At 41.1% G+C, this 23,770-nt stretch overlaps 1 protein-coding gene across 1 annotated transcript in view; it reads right to left on the bottom strand.

Annotated features, from left to right (window-relative positions):
* The window catches only part of RELL1 (RELT like 1), a 68,016-nt gene that overhangs the window by 21,460 nt on the left and 22,786 nt on the right, over positions 1-23,770 (bottom strand). Inside the window, exons 2-6 of the mRNA XM_004472773.4 lie at positions 14,831-15,052; positions 12,939-13,010; positions 7,514-7,571; positions 6,641-6,877; positions 1,459-1,597 (exon numbers count right to left, since the gene is read on the bottom strand). Of these exons, the coding sequence (XP_004472830.1) occupies positions 1,462-1,597; positions 6,641-6,877; positions 7,514-7,571; positions 12,939-13,010; positions 14,831-15,052 (725 nt within the window). The 3' untranslated portion in view covers positions 1,459-1,461. The remainder of the gene's footprint in view (positions 1-1,458; positions 1,598-6,640; positions 6,878-7,513; positions 7,572-12,938; positions 13,011-14,830; positions 15,053-23,770) is intronic.

Raw genomic sequence — 23,770 nt, 5'->3', positions numbered from 1 at the left:
GATGTTTATGATGATATCAACTGATATCTATCAGCAAAATGCCTGAAAGACTAGACTACTGAATAAATATTAGCTGCTGTTATTATCTTCACTATCTCCTTTCTTTTCCTAAATTTCTCTTAGTTCCCTTCCCCAAGGTCACCCATGACTGGCTAGGAAGCCAAAAACAGACTTTTCTGCTCTTTTCTCCTCTTTTAAAAAAGACCCCTATAGGGCTTCTAAGATCAGGGGAAGGAAACAGATCTCTCCCCAAAGGCACAACAGCAAGACCTAGTGCTGGAAAGCTATCAGAGCCCCTGTTGCTTACAGAATTCACAAGCCCAGCTCTCCCAGATATTTCCAGAATATCTTCAACACTGCTGAGCCTGGAAAGTCATCAAAGAAACCTCACCCAAAAAGCCACTTCTCTCCCCCACTCAGCCACACCAACTGAAAGTGAATTAACTCATATTAATCAGCAGCACTGACTGAGCAATTCCTATGTGCCTGGTCCTGGATTTCACATGTTATTTCACAGAATTCTTATTGTCACTCCATGAAACAGGTAGCAGGTGGACATACAAAGCTGAAACACCTTGTCCAGGTAGTCCACTCTTCCATTACCCATTGCTCAAGCTGAGACTGTTCCATGGGAGTTTTTAGGGCATGAACACTTACGAGTACTCATGCATGTTTTTTGCAAACAATAGGAAGCATGAAAGGAATAAATTCTGCTCAAGCCAGAACAGAAAGAGAGTAAGATGAAAGCTAAACCAATATCAAGTCATCACAGGGCCTTTCTTTTTCTTTTTAACAAGATATTTTCTAAAACTAAAATTGCCAAACCAAGAAGCATTCACTTTTACTTATAAATTGCTTCAAAATCTTTAGTAGAAAGAGTAACATTCTTACTGGAGTATCTTAGAAGTGTGGCACATCAAAGAAAACTAGTTTCTAAACCAATTAAAGGAAACTTTCAGCACTGGTTTGGTGGCACCAGCCTTTTTCAAATCTCAGTTTACTTAGAAATGACTTCAAGATTACATTTCATTTGGTCTGCATGGTTTCATAAGAAACTTTAATAAATTTAATAAACTGCCAATGTTTAAAAACCTGTGGTGATTTCTATTTGAAAAGCTGGGATTTCTGCCTTTTTCTGAGTCAGAATATCTAGCTTTCCATCCTGTGGGAAGGTAAGCCCAATAGGTAAGTAATGTGATTTCTACTTTACCACAATTCCCACCACTCCACATTGCCTCATATGTAATTTTAGCTCTTCATTATCAGGCAGGCCAAACCGCCAGAGGCACCTGAATTTGTGGTCTCTTTACAAGAAGCTCTGAACAGAAAAGTAATAATGTTCAATCCTCCCAGCCTTCTCATTTTGCTGCCAAATGTTACTCCTATCCTACCACAGAACCAGGCAGCCTCTCACTACCATCCACTCCCATCCACCAGGCCACCCCACTGTGAACTCACCTGCTACTCTGGACCACTTTGTTCTCTCTTCACGGGTGTCATAGGCACCTCCCCATTGATGCTGTCGGTCCCACTAACAGACATCAAACTTCTCCGCTCCTTCTGATTTGATTTGTGTTCCACTTTTGTAACTCTAAACCTGGGGGGGTAAAGAGATTTGGTTGCTTTGTTTTGTTTTCATTTTTAACTTTTTATTTTGAAAATCTTTCAAACTTACAGGACAGTTACAAAAATAACAAAAGTGCCATAGAGAGAACTCCAACATACCTCTGACACCCCAGACAGCCAGATCCGCCAACCTTTAACATTTTGCCACATTTGCCATATCATTCTGTTTATTTATCAACCCATTTTTTGAACACTTGAGTGTAGGTCATATATATCTTGCTCCATGAACACTGTACAATTATCAAGTTCAAGAAATTTAACACTGATATAAAACTGTCTATATTCCAATTCTTTTTTATGTCCCAATAATGTCCCTTCAAGCCTTTTCTGCTCCCTTGCTAGATCCCATCCAGGATCATGCACTGCATTTAATTATTGTCTCTTTTGTTGCTCTTTCTTTTCTATTTTTTTTTTCCTTTGGTAAATGTGGGAACATATATACAACATAAACTTCCCCATCTCAACCATGTCCAAGCACACCACTCAATAGGATTAGTCACATTCACAAGGTTGCAGTAGGCTTAACACCTTCATTACTAAAACTTTCCCATGTTCTCAACCAGAAACCCTACTACCATTATGCACTAACTCCCCATTCCCCCGTCCCTCCACTCCCAGCAACCTGTACTCTAATTTCTGTCTCACTGACCTTGCATATGCTCTGATTTTTTTTTTCTTTTGTAGTTACCATGGGGCTTAAATTTAAAACCCTAAATCTTTAAAAATCATGTTTGCTTTGACACCAACTTAACTTCAATGATATGGACAAACTATGCTCCTATACCCCATAGCATCCCCCCACCTTTATAAATTTCTTGCCAAAAATTCCATGTTTACACATTATGAGTCTCAAATCACTGATTTACCATTACAGTTTATGCATTTGCCTTTCAGAAGCTGTAGGAAGTACCAAGTGGAGTTACAAACCAAAAATACAATAGTACTGGCATTTATATTTACCTCTGTCATTATCCTTATGAGAGATGTTCATCTCTTCATGTGTCTTCAATCTATTATTAGTGTCCTTTCCTTCAAAACTGCAAAACTCTCTTTAGCACCTCTTGTAGTACCAGTCTAGTGACAACAAACTCCCCAAGCTTTTGTTTACCTGGGAATGTTTTAAGCTCTCCCTCACTTTTGAAAACTAGTTTTGCCAGATATGGAATTCTTGGCAGTTTTTTGGTTTCAGCATTTTAAATATGCAATCCCACCGTTTTCTTGCTTCCATGGTTTCCAATGAGAAAATAACACTTAAACTTAACTGAAGCTCCCTTGTACATGATACATTGCTTCTCTCTTGCAGCTCTCAGAATGCTCGCTTTATCTTTGGCATTTGACAGTTTGATTACAATATACCACGGCATGGGTTTATTTGGTTTTATCCTGTTCAGAGTTCATTGAGCATCTTGGATGTGTATACGGATGCCTTTCACTAAATATGGGGAGCTGTCAGCCATTATTTATTTGAATATTCTCTCTGTGCCATTCTCTCTTTCTTCTTCTTCTTCTGCGACTCCCACAATGTATATATTGGTAAGCTAGATGGCATCTCACAATTTCCTCAGGCTCTGTTCACTCTTCCCCACTCTTAATTCTCTCTGCTCCTCAAACTGAATGATTTCAATTGTCTTACCTTCAAGCTCTGTGATTCTTTCTTCTGCCAGCTCTAATCCACTGTTGAACCCTTTTAGGGAATTTTTTATTTGTTACTGTCTGTAATTACTGTTACCGTTTGTGTCTTTTTCATAATTTCCATCTCTCTATTGATATTTTGTTTTCATCTATTGTTTTCCTGATTTCCTTTAGTTCTTTGTCCATATTTTCCTTTAGCTCTTTGAGTATATTTAGGACCAATTTTTAAGTCTTTCTCAGATCTAGTCCTCCCCACTGATGGTTCCTAAATCCTTTAAAGCTTATCTTTTGCCTAGTTCTTTATATAGTCTGTAAACCTTTTATGGAAACTTGGACATTTTGCTATTTTATTGTGTTATTACTGGAATTTTAATTCTAAGGTATCTGTGCCTTAAGCTTATGTCCAGCTGAAATTCTGACAGACCTTTCCTTGAATGCCAGGAAAGAAAAGAAAGAATAAAAGAAAAAAGAAAAGAAAAGAAAAGAAAAAAAGAAAAGACAAATTTCCCAGTCATAGTAGACTGACCTGGGCAAGTGCTCTTTCAGGCTTTATCCATACAATGAGTTTAAAGAATAGCTCTAGGCTAAAGCACTCAGGCCTCCCTGATCCTTCCTGTCTTGTCTTGAGCATGCGCATGAATCCCTAGGAATACCCCCATTTTCACAATTTCAAATGCTCCTTCTTTAGGAAATCATTTCTTCATGGTCCCAAGCATTGTACAGTATGTCCTAGAGCTAGCAATCCCTTGCCCCAGGCTACCTGACCGCTCTCCCGCAGCATTCTGTGGGAAAACTATGTGGTCTGCGTACTGTGTGCAGGGTCAGTTCTGGGACAGTGAGTCCTTCAGGTCACCACCAGAGAGAATGGGCCAGACATGCATTCAGCAAGTATGTATATGAAGGTTACTCTGCTCCCTTTGGAACTGAAACCAGGGATCTGCACTGTGAGTGCAGGTTGTCTTTGCACTAACTTGGTGAGGGGATGGGAGAGAGGAAAGCCAGGGTGTTAGAAGAGCCTACTCCTTTTAAGTGACCTTTCTAATGATTCGGCACTCACCCTGTTACTGCAGCCCTTTAACTGTTTTCTGGAGCTTTGAGAAAGATGCTTTTTGACAGTTTTTGCTGGATGTTCAAAGCTTCTGTTGTAGGACAGATCCCTGGAGCATCACCAGTTGGTTTTGTTTTTAAAATGAAACAATAGTCGTGAATGACTCAAAAAGTATCCACCTAGACAATTCCAAACTAACCCAGCCAAAAGTTAGGGCAGTAACTGAAAGTATCATATTCAATAGGTAGAACATTCTACCCAGCAAATACCCCTGCCCCCTACCAAAATTCCAAGCTGATTTTCAACCATATCACAGACAGCACTGGATAACTTACAGAGCAATTAAAATACTTAAAAAGACACAGGTACTCAAATATTAACTACCTCAGAGTTGTGGTTTCTTACAATGACATGAGTTTTGGCATCAGTTTTTTTAACCACAGACAGCTCATAAAAGCATGACTAGTTTGCAATTTAGACTGACATAACCAAATGTTCACTGGAGAACTACCCTGCACAAAGATACACGTGCCAGACAGTCTGATCTCAGCATACATGGCGAGGGCAGAAGAGCCCATTATTATGCTTTATTATCAGCATTATGGGGAGGGGGGGTTGGGGGGGCAGTTAGGATGGGTCTTTTGGGTTTTTTTTTTTGCCTTTTTAAAAGGCAAATTTGGGTTAGTTTTTATCAATGATTATGGAAAAAGTTAAGGAAGAGATTTTTCACTATGAATTAAGGAAGAAGTTAAAGAATTTCACTTAATTTGACTGTTTTTCATCAAACCCCCAAAAGTCTTCCCTAATAACTTTGCTTATTTCTGGCCTTAATTTCACTTCACACTATTGAAAATAAATTCTGCTTCCTTGTCCAAAATGAGATCATCCACCACGAGGATAAGGAAGACTGAGGAAATGAGCAAGAAGGAGAAGAGAAAAGTTGTGAACACAAATCTACTCTGTGGAACTGGAAGATGCTCTTAGACAATACATTCTGAAAAATGGCCTGTGGTAAACCAGATGTTTGTAGTATCCAATATTCAAGTAAGAGAGTTGGACTGGGGACATTTTAAAAAGTCCTGTTGAATGTGAGTTGAAAACCTCAGATTTTTTTTAAAAAGCAAACAAAATACACTTTGTCCAAACAAACTCCAGATTCTCATTACATTCTACATTAAAAAATCCCCATGACTCTGCTTCTTAATAAAACAGGGTTGTCATGAGTTGTACTGTTTAGCATTAAGTGGTAAACAGACTTGCAGTCTTCACTGCTTGTGCAATACATGATGAAACACAGCCAAATATAAAACAATAATAATAACAACCAACATTTCTTGAGTGCCAAAACTGGTCTGAGACTTTTACTTGATTTACATCATTTAGTCTTCACAACAACCCTGTAAGGTTAGTGTTGCTCTTATCCCCGTTTCATGGAGAAGGGAACTAATGTACAGAGTAGGCATAATGGCTTGTAAGCAGTGGAGTCATGACTCAAACCCAATCTGGCTCCTGCACGCATGCTCTTAACTGCTACTCTATGTCCTTTCCAAATGTAGCATTAGCAATGTAATTCCTAGATGAGATACTCATTATCAAAACAGCAAAAAACTCTAAAAGCAGTCCACTACAAAAGTGCTTTATATAAAGTTAAGGTGAATCATTGCTTAAACTGCAAGATATGCATATCACATGGGTCACAAGTAAAAGGCACTTTAGGATTGGGAGACCCAAGGACAGCTGAGGTGACCTAAAAGAAAGCAGTCACAGTTCACATGGATCATAGCAGAGCCTGGAGAGCTGTGGACCAGATCTCTCTCTCTCTTCTTCCTTCACATGGTGGTGACACTTTCTAGCATGCGGGCAGTCAGATGTGGCCAAGTGGAACATGAGCAGAAACAATGTGTGCCACTTCCAGGTCTATCTCATTAAGAACCTCTTGTGAGCAATCCACCATGCATGTGCTCCTTCTGCCAGCAAACCCAGCAGATAGAAAGAGCCTAGGTGTCTGGGCGATTGCTTGAAGAGCCACCAGCTGATCCCTCGAATGCTGCTTTGGGTTCCTAGGACTGAAAAATAAACTTCTACCCTGTATAAAGTTGAGAATCTGTTACAGCTAGTAATTAATCATTTACCTGAATTAACACATCTCACATCTCCACTAGCAGTAGCCACATCTTTGGATTTTTCTGTTTTTGGAAAACATTCTAAGAAGCTTGGAGACAGGACCTGAGCCAGGCTTAGGAGAACATACTCTATATTTAATGAGTTAAGTACAAATCCAGGCAGCAGAGCAACCATGCCACGTACAAATCAAAAGCACCTGAGGGCTCTTACCTGCCAACAGAGAGCACGGTGACCTCTCCTTGGCGCCTTGGTCGGGCCTCCTTGGACTTGTTGGTGGGTTTTATGAAGTGCCACCGCTTGTGCCTACACCGATGACACACGTCCCTCTCCACTGGACCACCTACTGTGTGCAGATGGTGGCCACAGATGTGTTTCCCTGGGGTGCCCCCTGGTGACAAGGGTCCAGGGCTCACGGGTGGGCTCCCAGGGGTGCTGGGGGTCCCAGGGCTAAGATGGAGAGGAAAAGGAAAATAGAGAACTGGTTAGTTAAAGGAAGCACCAGCTAAAGCATCCCACCCCGTCATGTAAGAAGCAGGTATAAGAAAAAAAGAAAACCAAAAAAAATCTTCCTATTATACAAACAGGTTTTACAAACTATACTTAAGTATTCAGCTCTCATGGCCATGCAATGACAGTTCATTTTAAACAACGAGATAATGTGATTTATCATTTCCAGAATGGACTTAATTGGCTAGAAATAAACAACCACCTCTAATGATACACTGTTTAACTTTAAACTATTAGGTTTCTTTCTGAATGATTGATTCCCCTTTTTATGAGTCATACTAACCTAATTTCTCACACGTAACAGACTGTCTGCCTGAGCATGAGATGCCCTACACAAATGTGCCCTGCAGGAGAGAAAAACTTACAGTCCAATCAAATTATAAGATGCTTTAAGATGGTCGGAATATTTGATCTGATCTGGCTATTGGATCAAAGGAAGAAAGCTTTTAGGTCAGGATATCAAAAGCAATGCTCCAAAGAAATGCCCTGCTCTAGCAGATCAGCATTTCATGCCACCATATTTGAGCAAGGAAATGAAAAACATGCCCCATTTTAGAAGGGGGAACAAGCACCCACCTTTCAGGATCACACACGCTGTTATCTGCTACCATTGCCTTTAAAACATCAGCGTTTGCTAAGAAAAAAATTAAAAGCATTAAAATGGAATAAATAAAATAGACTTACTACATCAGGAAAGCAGCAGAACAACTCATTGAATCCCTCCAGTTCATAGATTATGACCTAGAGCCCTGGAGACAGAGGGCTTGTCCAAGGTGATCCCACAATATGGCGCCATCTGGGAGTAACTTTCATCATGAGGGAATTTAGTGAGAATGACAAAAACCTATCCGAGCTTCTTGGAGTCCCTCCCATACCACAGAAGAGGAAAATTACCTCTAGTTGCAACTCAGCAGGTGGAATGGGGTTCTACGACAGAGCTTTGCTTTTCTACAGATCATGAGAAATATAACTTAGAGGATACCTTTCCTCCTCTCCCCCCAAACTAAAGAGGAATTTATACACTGTCACTTTATTGCATTTTGCTTATTTTGATAAATATGATATAATTAAATGTATGGCTTAAGAGATGTGTATTCTAACTTGTCTCTAATAATATAACTAGCCCTAAACTCAGGATACCCAGGTAGGATCAAGAATATCCCACATTACATCAGGGATGGGAAAAGGTTAATTTTCCAGGTGGGCCATTTGGCTTCCCTCTTCTTCAGGACCATACCAGACCCCAGCCTGGACAGATACCTTGAAGTTTCAAGTGTTGACCACTTGTTCTCTAAAGGAACAGACTTATATTGAACTTCTAATATTAATTTTTTTTAAAACTCCAAATGTGAAAGGGGAGCTAGACTGTTAACAAAAGCAAACTGGATCAGAGATTCTTGAGGGCTCCCCACACCACGCTCTTTTTACCTCTTGCAGAGTGGTCAGGTTGATGGGGTAAAAACCTGAAGTGAATGGTCAAGTTTCTCTTAGATATTTAACTGGCAAGGCCAAATGTTATTACTGATTCCTAACCTTTTCCATTGATTTTTAAAGCCCTGTTCTCATGACTAACCATAATGAATTCTCTGGAGAGGAAAGAATCTTAAAAAATCACTACTGACCAAGTGAGGCCACACCAACACTTAACATCTCAAATGACATCCCTGGTGGAAGAAAATGAACTTAGGTGAGCACAGCAGGCTGAAGTGGGGGAGGGGGAGTCCTGCCTGAAGAGCTGCTGTTATTTGTGAGCAGTTCATTGTTTCTCAATCTTTTCTCATTACCTTCCTTAGAAGCCTTTTTCTAACATTTTCCTAATCACCCTCCCATGAAATCATAATAACACAGATACACATTTTATGAATAATATGCATATCTGTGCTTCATGCAGAAAAGAATAAGACTTTTTTTACACCCCCCCCCCCACAACCACTTTGGGTGGGGGTAGGAGGATATAACTCCCACCCCATCCTTGAGAAGGCAAGGTTGTTGTTTTGTTTTAAGGTTTAAGGGCACACCATCTTGTCTAAAAGAAATACTTTCTCTGCTCTTGACAGCTGTAAGAATGTTCAAATGCATTGCCAAACAATATATTAATAAGACTCTCATTACAAAAAAAAATACTAAAAACTGATGGGATATATCTTCTCCCAAATGACAGAGAAGGCAAATAACCCTCTGTAAAACAGATTTAAATTTAATCTAGTGATGCCAGTCATTTTCCCTTTTGCTTAATATTTAAGATTCAGACAACTTTCTTTCAGATAATGGGGTTGGGGAATTTTGGGTAATTTGCCAATTTACCCTTATACTCTGCCATGATTTACCAAACTTCAAAACTACAAACAGAAAAAAAGAAGTTAACAAAAAAAAGGATAAACTAATAGTACTTAGAGGATTGGATTTTTTTTAAATAAAAGTTTAAATAGGTTACTGTTGAAATTAATCACTTACAAAATGATGACCTCCTTTAGAAACTCAAATTATACAGCAATCCCAGGAAGATAAAACATTAAAATCATTACCAAAGTTTGTTTTATAGACATGTATTGTAGCTCAAGTATAATTAAGTAGCATGAACAGAACATAATGTTCTAGCAAACACCTTAGAAGAAGCATAAAGTTTCTATAGAAGAGCACAAAATAGCCCCATCCAGTTTAATTTTTTTCTCTCTCCCCTTCCCCCCACCCCCCACCCCAGTTGTCTGTTCTCTGTGTCTATTTGCTGCGTCGTCGTCTTTGTCTGCTTCTGTTGTTGCCAGCAGCACAGGAATCTGTGTTTCTTTTTGTTGCATCATCTTGTTGTGTCAGCTCTCCATTCGTGCGGCGCCATTCCTGGGCAGGCTGAACTTTCTTTCACACTGGGCCACTCTCCTTACGGGGCGCACTCCTTGCGCGTGGGGCTCAGGAACACCCCTGCATGGCATGGCACTCCCTGTGCACATCAGCACTGCACATGGGCCAGCTCCACACGAGTCAAGGAGCCCCGGGGTTTGAACCGCGGACCTCCCATGTGGTAGACGGATGCCCTAACAACTGGAAAATCTCTCTATTCTTATAACCATGAGACTTAGAGGCACCAGGCACAACATGTATCTTAAATATTAACGAGAGCAGAAAACTAGAAAAACTCCTTTATCCCTTCAAAGAAATGTTGTCTATGATTAATTTCCTTTTTTGCAAATCATATTTGTGATTAATTCTGTTTTAAACCTGTATAAAAGCTACGTAGAAAAACCTGACTGAGGCAGATTTGAGATCGATCAGATCTCCTGTCCTCCGCCAGCCAATAAACCGTTTCCTCCCCAGCCTAGCTCAGCATGTCTGTCTATCCTGCCACACGGGGCTAACGAACCCAGCCGACGACCACCACGGCCCTTCTTCAATATTCCTCACATACTCGGGTCCTGACACTCACTCTCAGCTCTTAGAAATAATTAGGAAAGAGGCCCTTTGTTTGCTATGAGCGAAATCGTGAAGAATAAACTCAAGTTTCTGTGCAAACATCATTCATACCCACCCAGGCTGAGGAGGGTGAGCATGTGTGAGCTACATGCACACACACACAAACACACACACATAGCCTGTTTCTGGGTTAAACTCCAGTCCACACCAGAGTAAATGTCGGTAATCTGTCCCTTGGGATCAGTTGTGGATTCCTGTGATGAGAAGACTTTCTAACAGAACAGCATCATTAGGACTTACACACATGCTTTATTTTGGTCGTAAAATTACTATAAAAGAGCAACAATCCAATTAAATTCTCCTGAACATAGATTTTCTCCTTGCATATTACTCATAACTCCAGTAAGATAGGTTTTTCCTGCATATATCAACATTCTGTGACCTAGGCTTCCTTTCACAGACTTCCAGAGAATGGAAAGAATCAAGTTATGGGGAAAGAAAAGCCCATTAAGGGCAGGAGAAATTTTCTAGTAGGCAGTAATTCCCAGAAAATGCTTCCTCTCTTCTTTCTTCAGTGATGTAGATTACTCAGTCAAACCCAGGCAAGAAAGTGCCATTCTCTCCCTCTCCCACAGCTGTTCTCTGCAAAGTTTTCTTACACTTAGGGCAATTTCCCAACCAAGAATTCCTACTGCCACAGCCACCAGCTGAGTGCCTGGTATGTGCCAGCCACTATCTAAAAGCTTAACAGACCTTTCCGTGTTTGGCTCTGGCCATAAACCTGACAGTAGGTAGAGCTAGCATCCCTTCTGACAGATAAAGAAACTGGGGCCAGGAGTCCGTAACCTTCCAGCCAGGTCATGCAGCTGGAGAGTGGCAGAGCTGGACACAAAGCCTGGTCTGCCCAATTCCAACACGGGTGCTTTGGGGCTCTCCTTCCTACTCCTTCCACAACCAAGTCTCTACACAAACAAGCACAGGTTTAATAGCTCACAGGATATTTACACACAAACTCTTAGAAATAACCATCACAGCATATTTCAGAGACCTGCTCAGTAATGATGGCAGTTTATAAGAATACTTGCTGCCATAATATAAAATGAGCCACAAGGTAAAACTGTCACAAAGGGGTCCCTCTGCCCAGCATAAACAATCATGGACATTTCAGAATAACGGCAGTACTCTGAAATCCTACTATAACAGATGGTTGAAGGGTCTGGCAGTTGAGCTATGGACTTGCATACTCTCATATAATAAAAATCATGCCAATGACCACCCAAACACTGTTCACTTCAGCTCTTTGCAGAAAAAAATTTTTAAAGAAAGCATTGTGGTGATTCCAAACCTAGGGGTCAGAGAAAAATAATCAGTGTGTAGGTCAGCTGATAAATCCACCTTGCAAGAGATATTTAGCTAAACTAAAATTGATTTGCCCTGGAACAGTTAACATCTGCTGCTAAGGTTTCCACTACAGATGTAAGAAAAAGAAGGTCCTTGCACTCTCTGTTTGTCTGGTTGTGGTAGCCAAGACTGAATGGGGAATACAGGAAAAACTAAAAATATGGGGAAGGGGAAATAAATATTCTAATCTTTTGGGTTCTTATTTTAAACATCATTCTAATAATGGTTTTATGTTCATAGCAAGTTAAAAGCTGCAAATCAGAAGAGAAGACCCTGTATGGTTGAAGGGATGCTGCATTTGGAACCAGAAAAGGGCCACTTACTAAGCACGTAAACTTAACCACTGAGAACCTGCAAGTCTTCATCTGTAAAATGGGTATAATAATAATGCCAACTATTAGGGATGTTTTGAAGATTAAATGAGATCACACACACAAAGCTTCTAGAATTCTGCCAAATACATAAAGCACACTCTATTAAAAAAAAACAAAACGAGGGAGCAATATACCTCAAGTGGTTGAGCACCTGCTTCCCACATACGAGGTCCCAGGTTCAATCCCCGGTACCTCCTAAAAACAAAAACGAAACAAGCACACAAACGGGGGGGGAAAAAAACAGAAACAACTCAGAGGACGAGGTATTTAAATGCCTAAATTCATAAATGATGAACTATTTAAAAGTTGTGGTTTTTTTTTGAGGTACGAGGGTCAGGGATTGAAGCTGGGACCTCATACGCAGGAAGCCGGAATTCAAACACTGAGCTATGTCAGTACCCGAGTTGGTTTTCATTTGTTTGTTTGTTGCTCCCAATTAAAAAGATTTTCACAGAGTAGATAACATTTAAGGGCTTAGTATACTATACTAAGCGCTTTATATGCATTCTGTAAGAACAGTGCTATGAGGTCAATATTATTACCTTATCTCAGAGGAAGAAACAGGTTTAACAGGGTAACATGAGTTCCCCAAAACACACACAACCAGTAGGCAGTGAGACCAGGACGTTTGCAAGCCACCACTACCAGCGTTGCAACTAACTCGGATAACTCACTACGTGAAACCCTGTGATTGGATAAGCACTGCCGATAACTTCAGAAAAATCGACAGAAGAACAGCCCATACAAATCCTGACTCTTCAAAGTAGGTTTGTTATAAAACGTGAATACGTAACTGTTCTGCAACATAAAAACTTTCATACCTTCGTTTTTCATGATGTAGTGGACAATCTGCCCAACTGTGTCACTGTTGTCATTTATACTGTCATTCAATTCTGAAAGACAAAAGGGGAAGGAAGAATGGGTTACAACCCGTCACCTGCAAAAAGACAGACAGACATTCAGTCTTAGAGCTCAAGAACTCACTGAATAGTCTCCAGAAAGCCTGGGGGATCGATCATTAACAAAGGTTCAAAGCTTCCTTCCTTGACCCCCAAACTGCCTAATACACACAGCATGTCATGATTTCCTTGCCATAAGAAGCATTAAAAAAGTATCAGAGTTCTCCATCAGTCTCTTCTCAGGTCCATATTGAAAAAGCAAGCAATTCTGAGCACCCTCACTTCACTTCTCAAAACAACAATTTCATACACTTAGACCAGTACTCGCCATGCTTCTCTCTCATTTCCTTAAACCCTCAGGTGAAATGAGAAGAAAGCTAATTTTAAAAGAATCACCTTGGTTTTTATTTTAATCACAGACTACCTATCCAAGTTTAGAGTATTAATTTCTTTTTTAAATTTGATTATTATTCATCCATGTTTATAAGATTCGCCTCATCTTTTTAAATACATTTCCAAATTTCCTTAATTTTTGTCATGGCTACAAACTCAGTTTACTTTGGGACTGATTACCAAAGTAACATATACCTATATACTCTGTACCAACAATATATGTTATGGCCTTCTCAAACCTCCACTCTGAAACTGATCTGTAAAATTTGTTTCAATAAAACAAGAAGGAAAAGGAAAGTTTTAAACACTCTGGTTCACAGAGAACACATCAAGGTAGGCAGTGTCCTACGCATTTATTCGAAAGTGTCCTGTCCATCCAAATTCTTCCTACAGTATTGTGCACATTTGGATGGACAGTGCAGAAGCCGGCTGTTAAGCCGACAGACTAGGGAAGAGGGGGAGGCTCTACTCTCTGTTGACAAACTCTCAGCTTTGGTTTGCTCACAAGCTCACATATGACTCATCACGCAACCCATGTTCTTTCTCTGCCTCAAAGGTCAGTGGGGGTGGGAAAAAACAACAGTCCAGGAAGCTGGCAAGGAATGGGAAACCAACCCCTACCCCACCTGCCAGCCTGCTTGAAGGGCGACCTACTCCAAATGTCACCTCTGCAAAAACTGCCCTTTGAGAAGGTGAAAGTGGCAACTACCCCACGAGGCCTGAGTTAGGAAACCACTCTAAAGGATGATTAGCAAAAACATTTGTGGAGAAAATAAGATTTCATCTCTCAGGCTTTTCCATGCTAAGAGGAAAGGGTAGAACACCTTCCAGTTAATGCTTAGGCATCAGTTCTTGACATACTTTTACTGCACTATTCCCAATCATTTACTATAGGAACATAAATTCCATTCATGTAGATTTAAGATAAGACTCCCCCAGCAAAAGAGCCACAAAAAAGGTGATACCTATTTCTTTTTCCCATCATTCTTATTAGAATCTTATTCAATAATAATAATAGCAATGATTAATATTCACTGAGCATATGTGCCAACACCAAGTGCATCTTCTCCCTAAACTTCCCCATAATTCTACAAAGTGGGAATGATTGTTCTCACTTAAACAAAATTTAAATTAAATTTTTAATTAAATCATACATAAGGAAACAGAGCCTCAGGGTGTATTTAACTTGCCCAAGGTCACTTGGCAAGTAAATGTAAATTAACTGGTAGGTATTTGATAAATTAATCAAGGTTTCAAATTCTAGGTGTGAAAACTATGAAGTCTATACACACACTATACCATTCTGTCTGTCGTTAAAATGGATCATTCTGCCCCACGAAGATGGAAAATATATATGCCTGGTTTCTTATACAAAACTTCTCCCCATCCACCCTCCTATAAAAAGAATCCAGGTCATTTACCTATCTTTTCAACCTTTTCTTCTTCGACTTCTTGTTCGGCTTCTGTTGTACAACGATACCCTTTCTTCTTAAGCAGGTGGCAGATGAGGATGCCGAAGAGACCCATGATAAAGAACACAGGCACAAGCGCGTAGGCGATATACTCTGGGTGTCCGTTCCCAGTATTGTTAGGCGACTGCGTTGTCTCTGTTCTGGAGTGCAACGTGCGGCTGCCACCATCGTCTACAGAAAGGAACATGCACAGCAGCGTTAGATGTGTACTGGGAGAAAGAAAAACCAGACCATGCTCCAGAAGCTTCCACATTAAATCCGAGGCTGCTCCCCAAGCACGGGCCGTGAGGACTGGCTGGTCTGGCAGCGCATGGCCCAAGGGGTGAGTGCCCAGGCTTGGGATTAAGCAGTCTGAGCTCACATCCTGCCTCTGCCTACTTGCCGAGAGGGTCCTACCCTGGGTAATTTCTGTTTTAAACCCCTGCAAGTCAACTTCCACTTTCTTCATCTGTAAAACACCTTCTTACTTTTAAAAGGACGTGCTTAGTGTGGGATGAATGTACAGGGTTTTGGTGAAGTACTTAGCATAATACATAGGCGTTAGGTATTATTAAAGAATAGTACTTAGTGGTTACAAGTCCAGACTCAGGAGCCATGACTTTGATTTCTGGCTCCACCACGACACTGCGGGACACTGAGTAATCTGTGGCTCTGTTTCTTGTGAAGTATGCATAATAATAGAAGCTAACCACCCTCAAAGGATTTTTATGAAGGTGAAAGAAATTTAAAATAAATGCTTAGAACCATTTCTGCCACATAGTAAATGCTCAATAAATGTTAGATGTTGCTGTCACAATCTGGGGTAATAAATGCCAGAAAGAACCACTTAACTGTGCTCTCACTCATTGTGCAGACACCACCATACTAAGTGGGGCCCTAATACAATTCCAGAAGTGGGCACTCACTCATGAACAGAAGCTGTGCTGACACCACAAACACAGAATGTGCTTCTGTAAGAAGGGAACCTCTTTCCATAGCAACCCTATGATTGTGGGGCAGACACTGTAGGACGTGAGCCAGTCAAGGTTACCTTTATCCATAATCGCTTTCTCTCACCTGCTGAAGCTCATCATTCACCTGGTTTCTCACCCACCGGACTGTTCCTTCTGTCCTGCTCCTACTTCCTCCCACCACAGATACTTTCAACCAAGGCTAGTGCTGAGATGGCAGCACTGAGAAGGGAGAGTAGAGTATCATCTAAGAGACATTTTAGAGGATGAGTTTATTCATTCAACAAGTATTTTTCAAGCACCTACTACATGCCAGGCACAGTTTTAAGCACTTGTAATATATCAGTGAACAAAACACACAATGATTCTTTCCCTTGTGTTTATGTTCTAGAAGGCTTTATTAAACTGACAGATCTAGAGTAAGAAGGACAGATCAGAAATAGCATCAAAATTCAGTTCCAGGGTACGAACAGAAAAATAGTAGCACGTGCATTTATTATTTGTTCACTGATGCAAATAACCATTTATCACATGCCCATTACATGCCAAGTCCTATGCTGGGAGCTGGGCATAGAGAGAGACAAACAACATACTTGTGGCCCCTGCCACCTTGAAGCGTTTTAGCACTGGCTACCTTAAAACATAAGGTAGCATTGGCTACTTTTAGCCAAGTCAACACCAGTGCAGATCATGACAGATTATGAGAAATGCCTAGAAGGAATACACAGGGCACTAGAAGAGAAAACTACAGGAGGGACCTATTTTATAACTTCAAGAATAAGAAACCTGGGAAGGGGACATCTTTTGGAGAAGAGTTTGCTTTTAGGCATGTCAAGTTATCACATTATCATATACCAGAAGATACATGGGCCTGCTGTGGTTCTGTAGAGGTCCATTCATGGGCAACTGTGCCAACTCTATAATGGAGGGAGAATGAGGGACCGCTACCCTGGAACATACAGTAAAAAGGTGTGGCCAATGGAGACAACAAAGAAAGAACAGACTGTGTGACAAAATCAAAAGCATCATGCCATGGACACCAAGTGAGGAGAAAATGATCTAATGAAGGAGGGATCAGGAAGGATGAGGACCAGAAGAAAAAACTGAGATTTGATTGAAATGAAGTCACATTATTTGGAATGGCAGTTTGAAGTGACAAAATGAATATTTCTACATCAGGGAGAGTCACACATACTGCTTAAGAAACCTACAAATTGGAAAGAAAACTAGAAATATTAATTATGTGCTTTCTCAAGAGCATGCTGGTGATTTTAACCACTAAGTTTTGGATAATTTGTTATGCGCTATAGCAACTCGAAGAATACCTCATGGAGTTATTGTGAGTATAAAACAAATGAAAACACAAAGCACTCAGAAGAGTGCCTGGAAAAAGGTAAGCACTATAAAAGTGTTTAGGCATTGTCATTATTATAGACCAGCAATATCCAATATGGTAGCGACTAGTATATGTAGCTATTTAATTAGGATGAAATAAAATTAAAAATTCAGTTCTTTGCCCCTAGTAGCCACATTTCAAGTACTCAATAGCCAAGTGGCTAACTGCTATCATGCTAGGTGGATAGAAGAATATTTTGATCATCACAGAAAGTTCTACTGGACAGCCCTGTCATAGACTAGAGAGTAGCAAAGAGCAAAGAGTTGACTGGAAAATCCACTGTGACCTACTTTAACAATACAGGAGAGAGTGACTTTTTTTTTCTTCTTTTTAAAAAGGCTTTAGATTATATAAATGTTACATAAAAAACACAGGGAATTCCTCCCCCTCCCACACTTTCCCACATCAACATTATCTTTCATTAGCGTGGTACATTTGTTACAACTGATGAACACATATTGAAGCATTGCTATAACCATGGACTATAGTTTACATTTTAGTTTACATCCTGCCCCACACAATTTTATAAGCTATGACAAAGTATTCACAAGGAATACTTAAAACACATGTTAACTTAAAGTAGGTTTAGCTTCCTTCTATTTATTTTTTTTAAAGATTTATTTATTTATTTCTCTCCCCTTTCCCTACCCCAGTTGTCTGTTCTCTGTGTCTATTTGCTGCGTCTTCTTTGTCCGCTTCTGTTGTTGTCAGCGGCATGGGAATCTGTGTTTCTTTTTGTTGTGTCATCTTGTTGTGTCAACTCTCCGTGTGGGCGGCGCCATTCTTAGGCAGGCTGCACTTTCTTTCGTGCTGGGCGGCTCTCCTTATGGGGCGCACTCCTTGCGCGTGGGGCTCCCCTACACAGGGGACACCCCTGCATGGCACAGCACTCCTTGCATGCATCAGCACTGCATGTGGGCCAGCTCCACATGGGTCAAGGAGGCCGGGGGTTTGAACCGCAGACCTCCCATGTGGCAGACGAACTCCCTAACCACTGGGCCAAGTCCGCTTCCCTTTCCTTCTATTTAAATTAACAATTTTCTTAGAGACACTGAGTGCATATTTCTCCTTCACCACCAGGTAGAAAAATAAATTATGAATAAATTATCTATTTTGAATCCAAATTAATAACAAGGTTATCACAACATTATTTATAAAAGTCCAAAAAATCACAACAACTTGTATGTCTGACAGTGGGATAATGAGAAAATATCTAAGTAATTATTTTAGGGGGAAAACCCAATGTTGAATTTAAAAGTTTGATTCAAAATCTTACATATAGTATGACCCAACTAGGTTTAAAAAATAATGCGTGAAGGTTTAAAACATATAAAGAAAAGACCAAAATATTAAATGATTCTTTCTGAGTGGTAGAATAATGGGGTAATTTTTATTTTTATCTCTATACTTTGCTGTACTTTCTGTATTTTCTATAACACTAACATGCATTACTTTAGTACCGAGGAGAGAGATTTTAAAAAGTATGTAGAGCAGAGGTTGTCAGCCATTTGGGAGTCACAGATCCCTTAGTAAACCTGATGGATACTATAGTTCCACTTCTAAACTTTTGCCTCCAAGTTCTGCAAGTTCACAGAAAGCTAATATAAGGCAAATGACATGTTAAGAATGATACCCAAGCTTGTGCGTGAACAACACAGTGGACGCTGGTACCATTCACTGAGATGAAATATCAGATAAAGAGCAAGCTTGCTGGGCAGGGAGAAGACATCACAAGCTCAGCTTTGAACATGGAGATGGGATTTAAGCAGGGCACATCCAGATGGATATATCCATTGAGCAGCTGGATCTGCTCCACGAGGAAGTTGAGGAGGAGAAGCCAGGCTCTACCCCAGGACACAGAGGGAAGGGTTTTCAGGAGAGGAGGCACTTGAGGTCAGCTAGGCAGGTGCTGCGGGGCCAACATTTAAAACAGGATTGGAAAACAACCCACAGGAGGTCTCTGGTGGCCTTAGGGAGGGTTTTTAATGGAGTGGAGGATGGAAGCTAGCTTCTGTGGGTCCAGGAACAGCGACCCTGAGCGCAGCTTACTCTCTCCAGAAGCCCAGTTTGAGCAAAGGCTGGTTCTTAAAAGGGGAACCAGGGGAGAAGGGAAGAAGTTTTTCTTTGAAGTACATTTTTGTTTAAGTGGATGAAACTGAAGCCCTTATTTATGAGCGGAGAAGGAACAAATGGGAGTGGGAATAATGAAGTTATGACCTCTGAGGAAGCCTGAGGAGATGATTTCCTTATGAAGGAAACAGATTAATCACTAGAATAGGAAAAGAGGGGGCAAGGGAGCTGCCATGAGTTAAAGCAGTTTACATTGGGCTACTGGGCAAAGGGAAGATGAGGGAGCAATGGCTTCTGCTGAGACCTAGAGGGCCCAGGCAGAGGAAGGGGCTTGAGCGGACGGTAAGGCTTGGCAGAGACACAGTGGAAGAGGCGAGGCCTGTGGGAGGCCCATGCAATGGCATTGGGGCCCTGCTGCAAGGCATACGCCAACTCTCCAGTTGTGCTAACCCATTCAGAGGAGCCCGAGAGAACATGGGACTAGCAATCAGGGTCAGAATGGAAAGGAGGCACAACAGCAATAAGAAGAGGAGCAGTTCAGGACTGCACGAGTCCAGAGGTTATGGAAGTCTGACTTAGCCTTTGTTATGCTAGTGTTACTATTAACAACCTCCACACATACCACCATTATGGAGCACTGAGGAGCCAGCACTGAAGCTAAGCACTGAATCCTCCCAACAGTTTTGAGAATTATCCAAACTGAGGCACAGAAAGGGTAAGAACCATAGGACCTGGGAGTTCTTGGCTTTTACTTAAAAGATAAGTGTGGTTCCCTTCCATGACATTACAAGGGAAAAACATCAAACAAAACCCAGAATTTATCAAAATCCTTTGAGTTTGTCATGGGACCAGTCAGGTTTAGTTAATTCACTATCTTGTGCGGTTCCACTTCTTTGCCAAGATCCTGTTGAGAAGTCACAAAAGAGGATGTGAGATAGAAAACATTGAAGACAGCAGGGAATGCAGAAAAGGTATGAGGAATGGCTTGCAGAGCAGCAGTCAACACAAAAAGCCAAATGCAGTGATTTCTAGTCCGGCTTTGGCCAGTTTTCAAGTAATACTTGTATTTCCAACTGACCCCAATGGTCAGGGGAGCTGAGACGGAATGGTGCAGAAATAGCATTCCTCAAACCCAGAGGACATGGTGCCAAGATCATGAGGAAGAGGAGGGTACCAGATTCCAGACAAGGGGCCCATGAAACCTCTAAGCAGCTTTGTTCCAACCAAAGTCAAGAGTATTTTGATGGCTCTGATAGCTATTCTTCCTTTCATATCAGGAAAGGAACCCTCAGAAGCTAGGGTTTCCCAGCAATTCTGTGATGGGAAAGGGACTTGGCTGGTAACAGATAACCCATATCAATCCTGGTTACAAAACAGCTTTTCAAAAGGCACACACAAAAACTCCCCGCCTCCCCCCCCCCCCTTTTTTTTGGCCAACATTCAAATCACAGTACCTGGGAACAGGCTATTTTGGGTCTAGATTGTTGACTAAGATGGCTAGAGTTGCAGTTTTCTAAAGGAGTCTTCTTCATTCAGCTTGGCCATCAGCTATCTCTGACACTCAACAAATCACTTCAGCTCTCTGGGCCTCAGTTTCCTTGTCTGAAAAATCGGGAGCTGGAGCAGATGTCTTTCTGGCTCTCAAAATCTCACAACTCTCCAGCCTTCTTCTGTCCCATTTCCCATTCCACTATGCATAGACACTACTAGATAAAAACACAGGCCCACCCTCTGAGGTCCACAAGCCCAAATCCAGAGAGCTCTGAAAATGATTTTTTTTTAATAACTCATTTCATAGGAGAACCAAATCTGGAAAAAGTCATTTGGTAGCAAAATCTGTTTTGCCAGATGTGAGGCTATTTAAAATCTCTATCCCACTGAGTTTGCTGCAATAGACACTAATATGTTAATCTGATTAGATCCCTCAGAGAGATCTTTGTCTTTAGACCTCCTTTATCAAGCTAATTGTTTAAGCATAGTTTAAATTTATTACCTAAACTAATAAAAGGGGGAAAAGCAATGCAAATTCTACAAAACAAAATCAACTCCAAATTACTTCTATTTGTCTACAAATATAACCAAAGTCACAGCCTTTAAGACTGTTCCCCCACAATCAGTCACCGAGACACACCATATGCCCAGACAAGCTCAAGAAGCTTAAACTTTACGGGGAACAAATGAGTTTAGATGGAAACAGGAGAATAGAAGTCAGGACATAAATAAGGGCTAAACTTTGTAATGAAACTTCAAGCAGGAACCAGCTTCCAAACAGCTCCCAGATAAACAGCTGCAACCATCCCTCTCCTCCACTCCACAGCTGTGACTGGGTGGGAGGGGACAGATACCAGGCAGGTCCTGCCTGACCAGAGTCCACCCACCCATGGCACAAAAATCTCCCCCACAGCATCCAGTCCCTCAATTACCTTTATTTTATCGAAATCCCTGAAATGGTACCATGTTAAGAAACACTCAACTCTAAGCAGCAAAGGCCACTCTAGGAACAGTTAGAAGCTGGGGCAGTTTCCCCCAAAAAGCGAGTTATTAGGCAGGAATGCCAGGCTATGAATCCCTGATTTACAGATGCATTTGGCTAAGAAGCCCACTGAAAAATGTAACTATCTCTGAGGGTTCTCCTAATGCCAGTGACAGATGAGCTGCGTGTATGGGGGGGGGTACAGGATGGTGCACAGCCCTGGAGGGTGTCACAAACGGGGGCTCAGGGCAAGAGAACCCTGGGAACTTAGAGAACACTGAGAGTGGGAGAAGAAATGCCAAATATGTCAAAAATATTGCCTAAGAGCAAGAAAGTTTCTTTCCCCTCCTCCTTCCCCCTCGGCTAAATTTGGGTTCAAATCGCTTTTCTAAGAAATGAACAGAACCAATGGCAAATAAGTGAACCTTGATTGATGCCTGGTTCAAAGGTTTTAAAAAATGCAAAAATTTCCAAAACAGCTATAAAGGATATTTTGAGGACAACTGAGAAAACTGGAATTAGGTATTATAGGTATTATAATGGTGTTATAGCTATGTGGAATAAAATTCTTTATCCTGTGAAGTGGAGACGAAGGTTTTTAGGGGTAAAATGTAGTAATGTCTGCAAGTTGCTTTCAAATAGTTCAGTAGAAAAGAGTAGGTAGTAGTGTAGGCAAGTGATAGATGAAGTGAGCAAGTGGGCAAAACGGTAAAATCTTACATCTGAGGGGTTGGTATACAGGGGTCCATTCTACTATTCTTTCAACTATTCTGTAATACAAATTCAGGGAATAGAGGGGACTTTAGAGAAAGTCCCACTTTATCATTTTTTAGAATGCTTTCTAGAAGCCTAATTGTCATTTTCAATGGAAAAATGCATTTCAATTTCTAAACCAGTTACTCAAAAAGTAACATTTGGAGCCCAACCCATCCTAAAAATGGGGGTTCCCTGTGTAAGTACCAGAGGAGTTTCGAAGGGAAGTAATTTGGGTGGTCACAGAAAAAAAAAGGGTTTTTTACTGGGCCCCACAAAATAAACAATCTGGCTGGGCAAAATAAATAAGTAAACATTCTTGAAAGGCAGGAGATTGGGGGACAAAACCAAATCACAGCGAATGAATGTAGCTTGGTGTTTGAGCGACTGCTTCCCATGTGCAAAGTCCTGGGTTCAATCCCTGGTACCTCCCCAAAAATGAAAAAACCAAATCACTACTGAGCCCCAACACCACCACCCCCATCACCACCCTGTTACTACCAGAACAAAGAGCTGACACTAGAGGGTGTCAGTATAAACAATAAAGACTCTTCTAAATAGGTATAAAAAGATGAACACCGTAAGCATGTACCGTCCCAGGTTTCAAATTAAAATAAAGGGGGGGCTAACTTCACAGAGTCAAAGGAAGTTCAGATGTACCATTTTGATGTTTCTTTTGTTTTTTTTCAATCCACAATTTTACTTATTTACTTTCCAATAAATTTAAATCTTTGAGGGGTACAGCATCACATAGATCCGGTGTCCAAAGGCCTTACAGGAAGATTGCTTCAGAACTTAGCAAGAACCATGCCACTATTTTCATGGCAGGGGTTACCGTTTTCCAGATTACTCTGGCTTTGTCAGGTTTAGCGCTAGATGTCACTGGGTTGTTTTTTGCTTTGTACACATAAGCACACCTCTTGCAAAGAGAATTCGGTTTCATCTCGGACAACGTCTTCGATTTCAAGAAGAGCTGCATGCTCGCTCTGGTTCCAGAGCCCCGGCGGTAGCCACATGCACCACAGCCTTCAGTCACACTGGCCGTTTTAGAAGTCCTGTTCCCAGCAGGCCTCCAAGATGGTGGCAAGAGCCGACGTCATTTTTAAGGCACAATGTCCCGACTAAACAAATTCCCCAAGAAGCTACCAAAAGACTGAATACAGCTACAGTCCCTACAACTGCCCAGTGGGGAGGGGGTTGACTTTAGGATTCTGAGAGTGCCAAGGAACTCAACTTCCAGAACGGGG

The sequence above is a fragment of the Dasypus novemcinctus genome, chromosome 1, assembly GCF_030445035.2.
Source record: "Dasypus novemcinctus isolate mDasNov1 chromosome 1, mDasNov1.1.hap2, whole genome shotgun sequence".
NCBI lineage: Eukaryota > Metazoa > Chordata > Mammalia > Cingulata > Dasypodidae > Dasypus > Dasypus novemcinctus.
The sequence above is the reverse complement of the archived record's forward strand: the minus strand, read 5'-3'. Positions and strand labels throughout refer to the sequence as shown.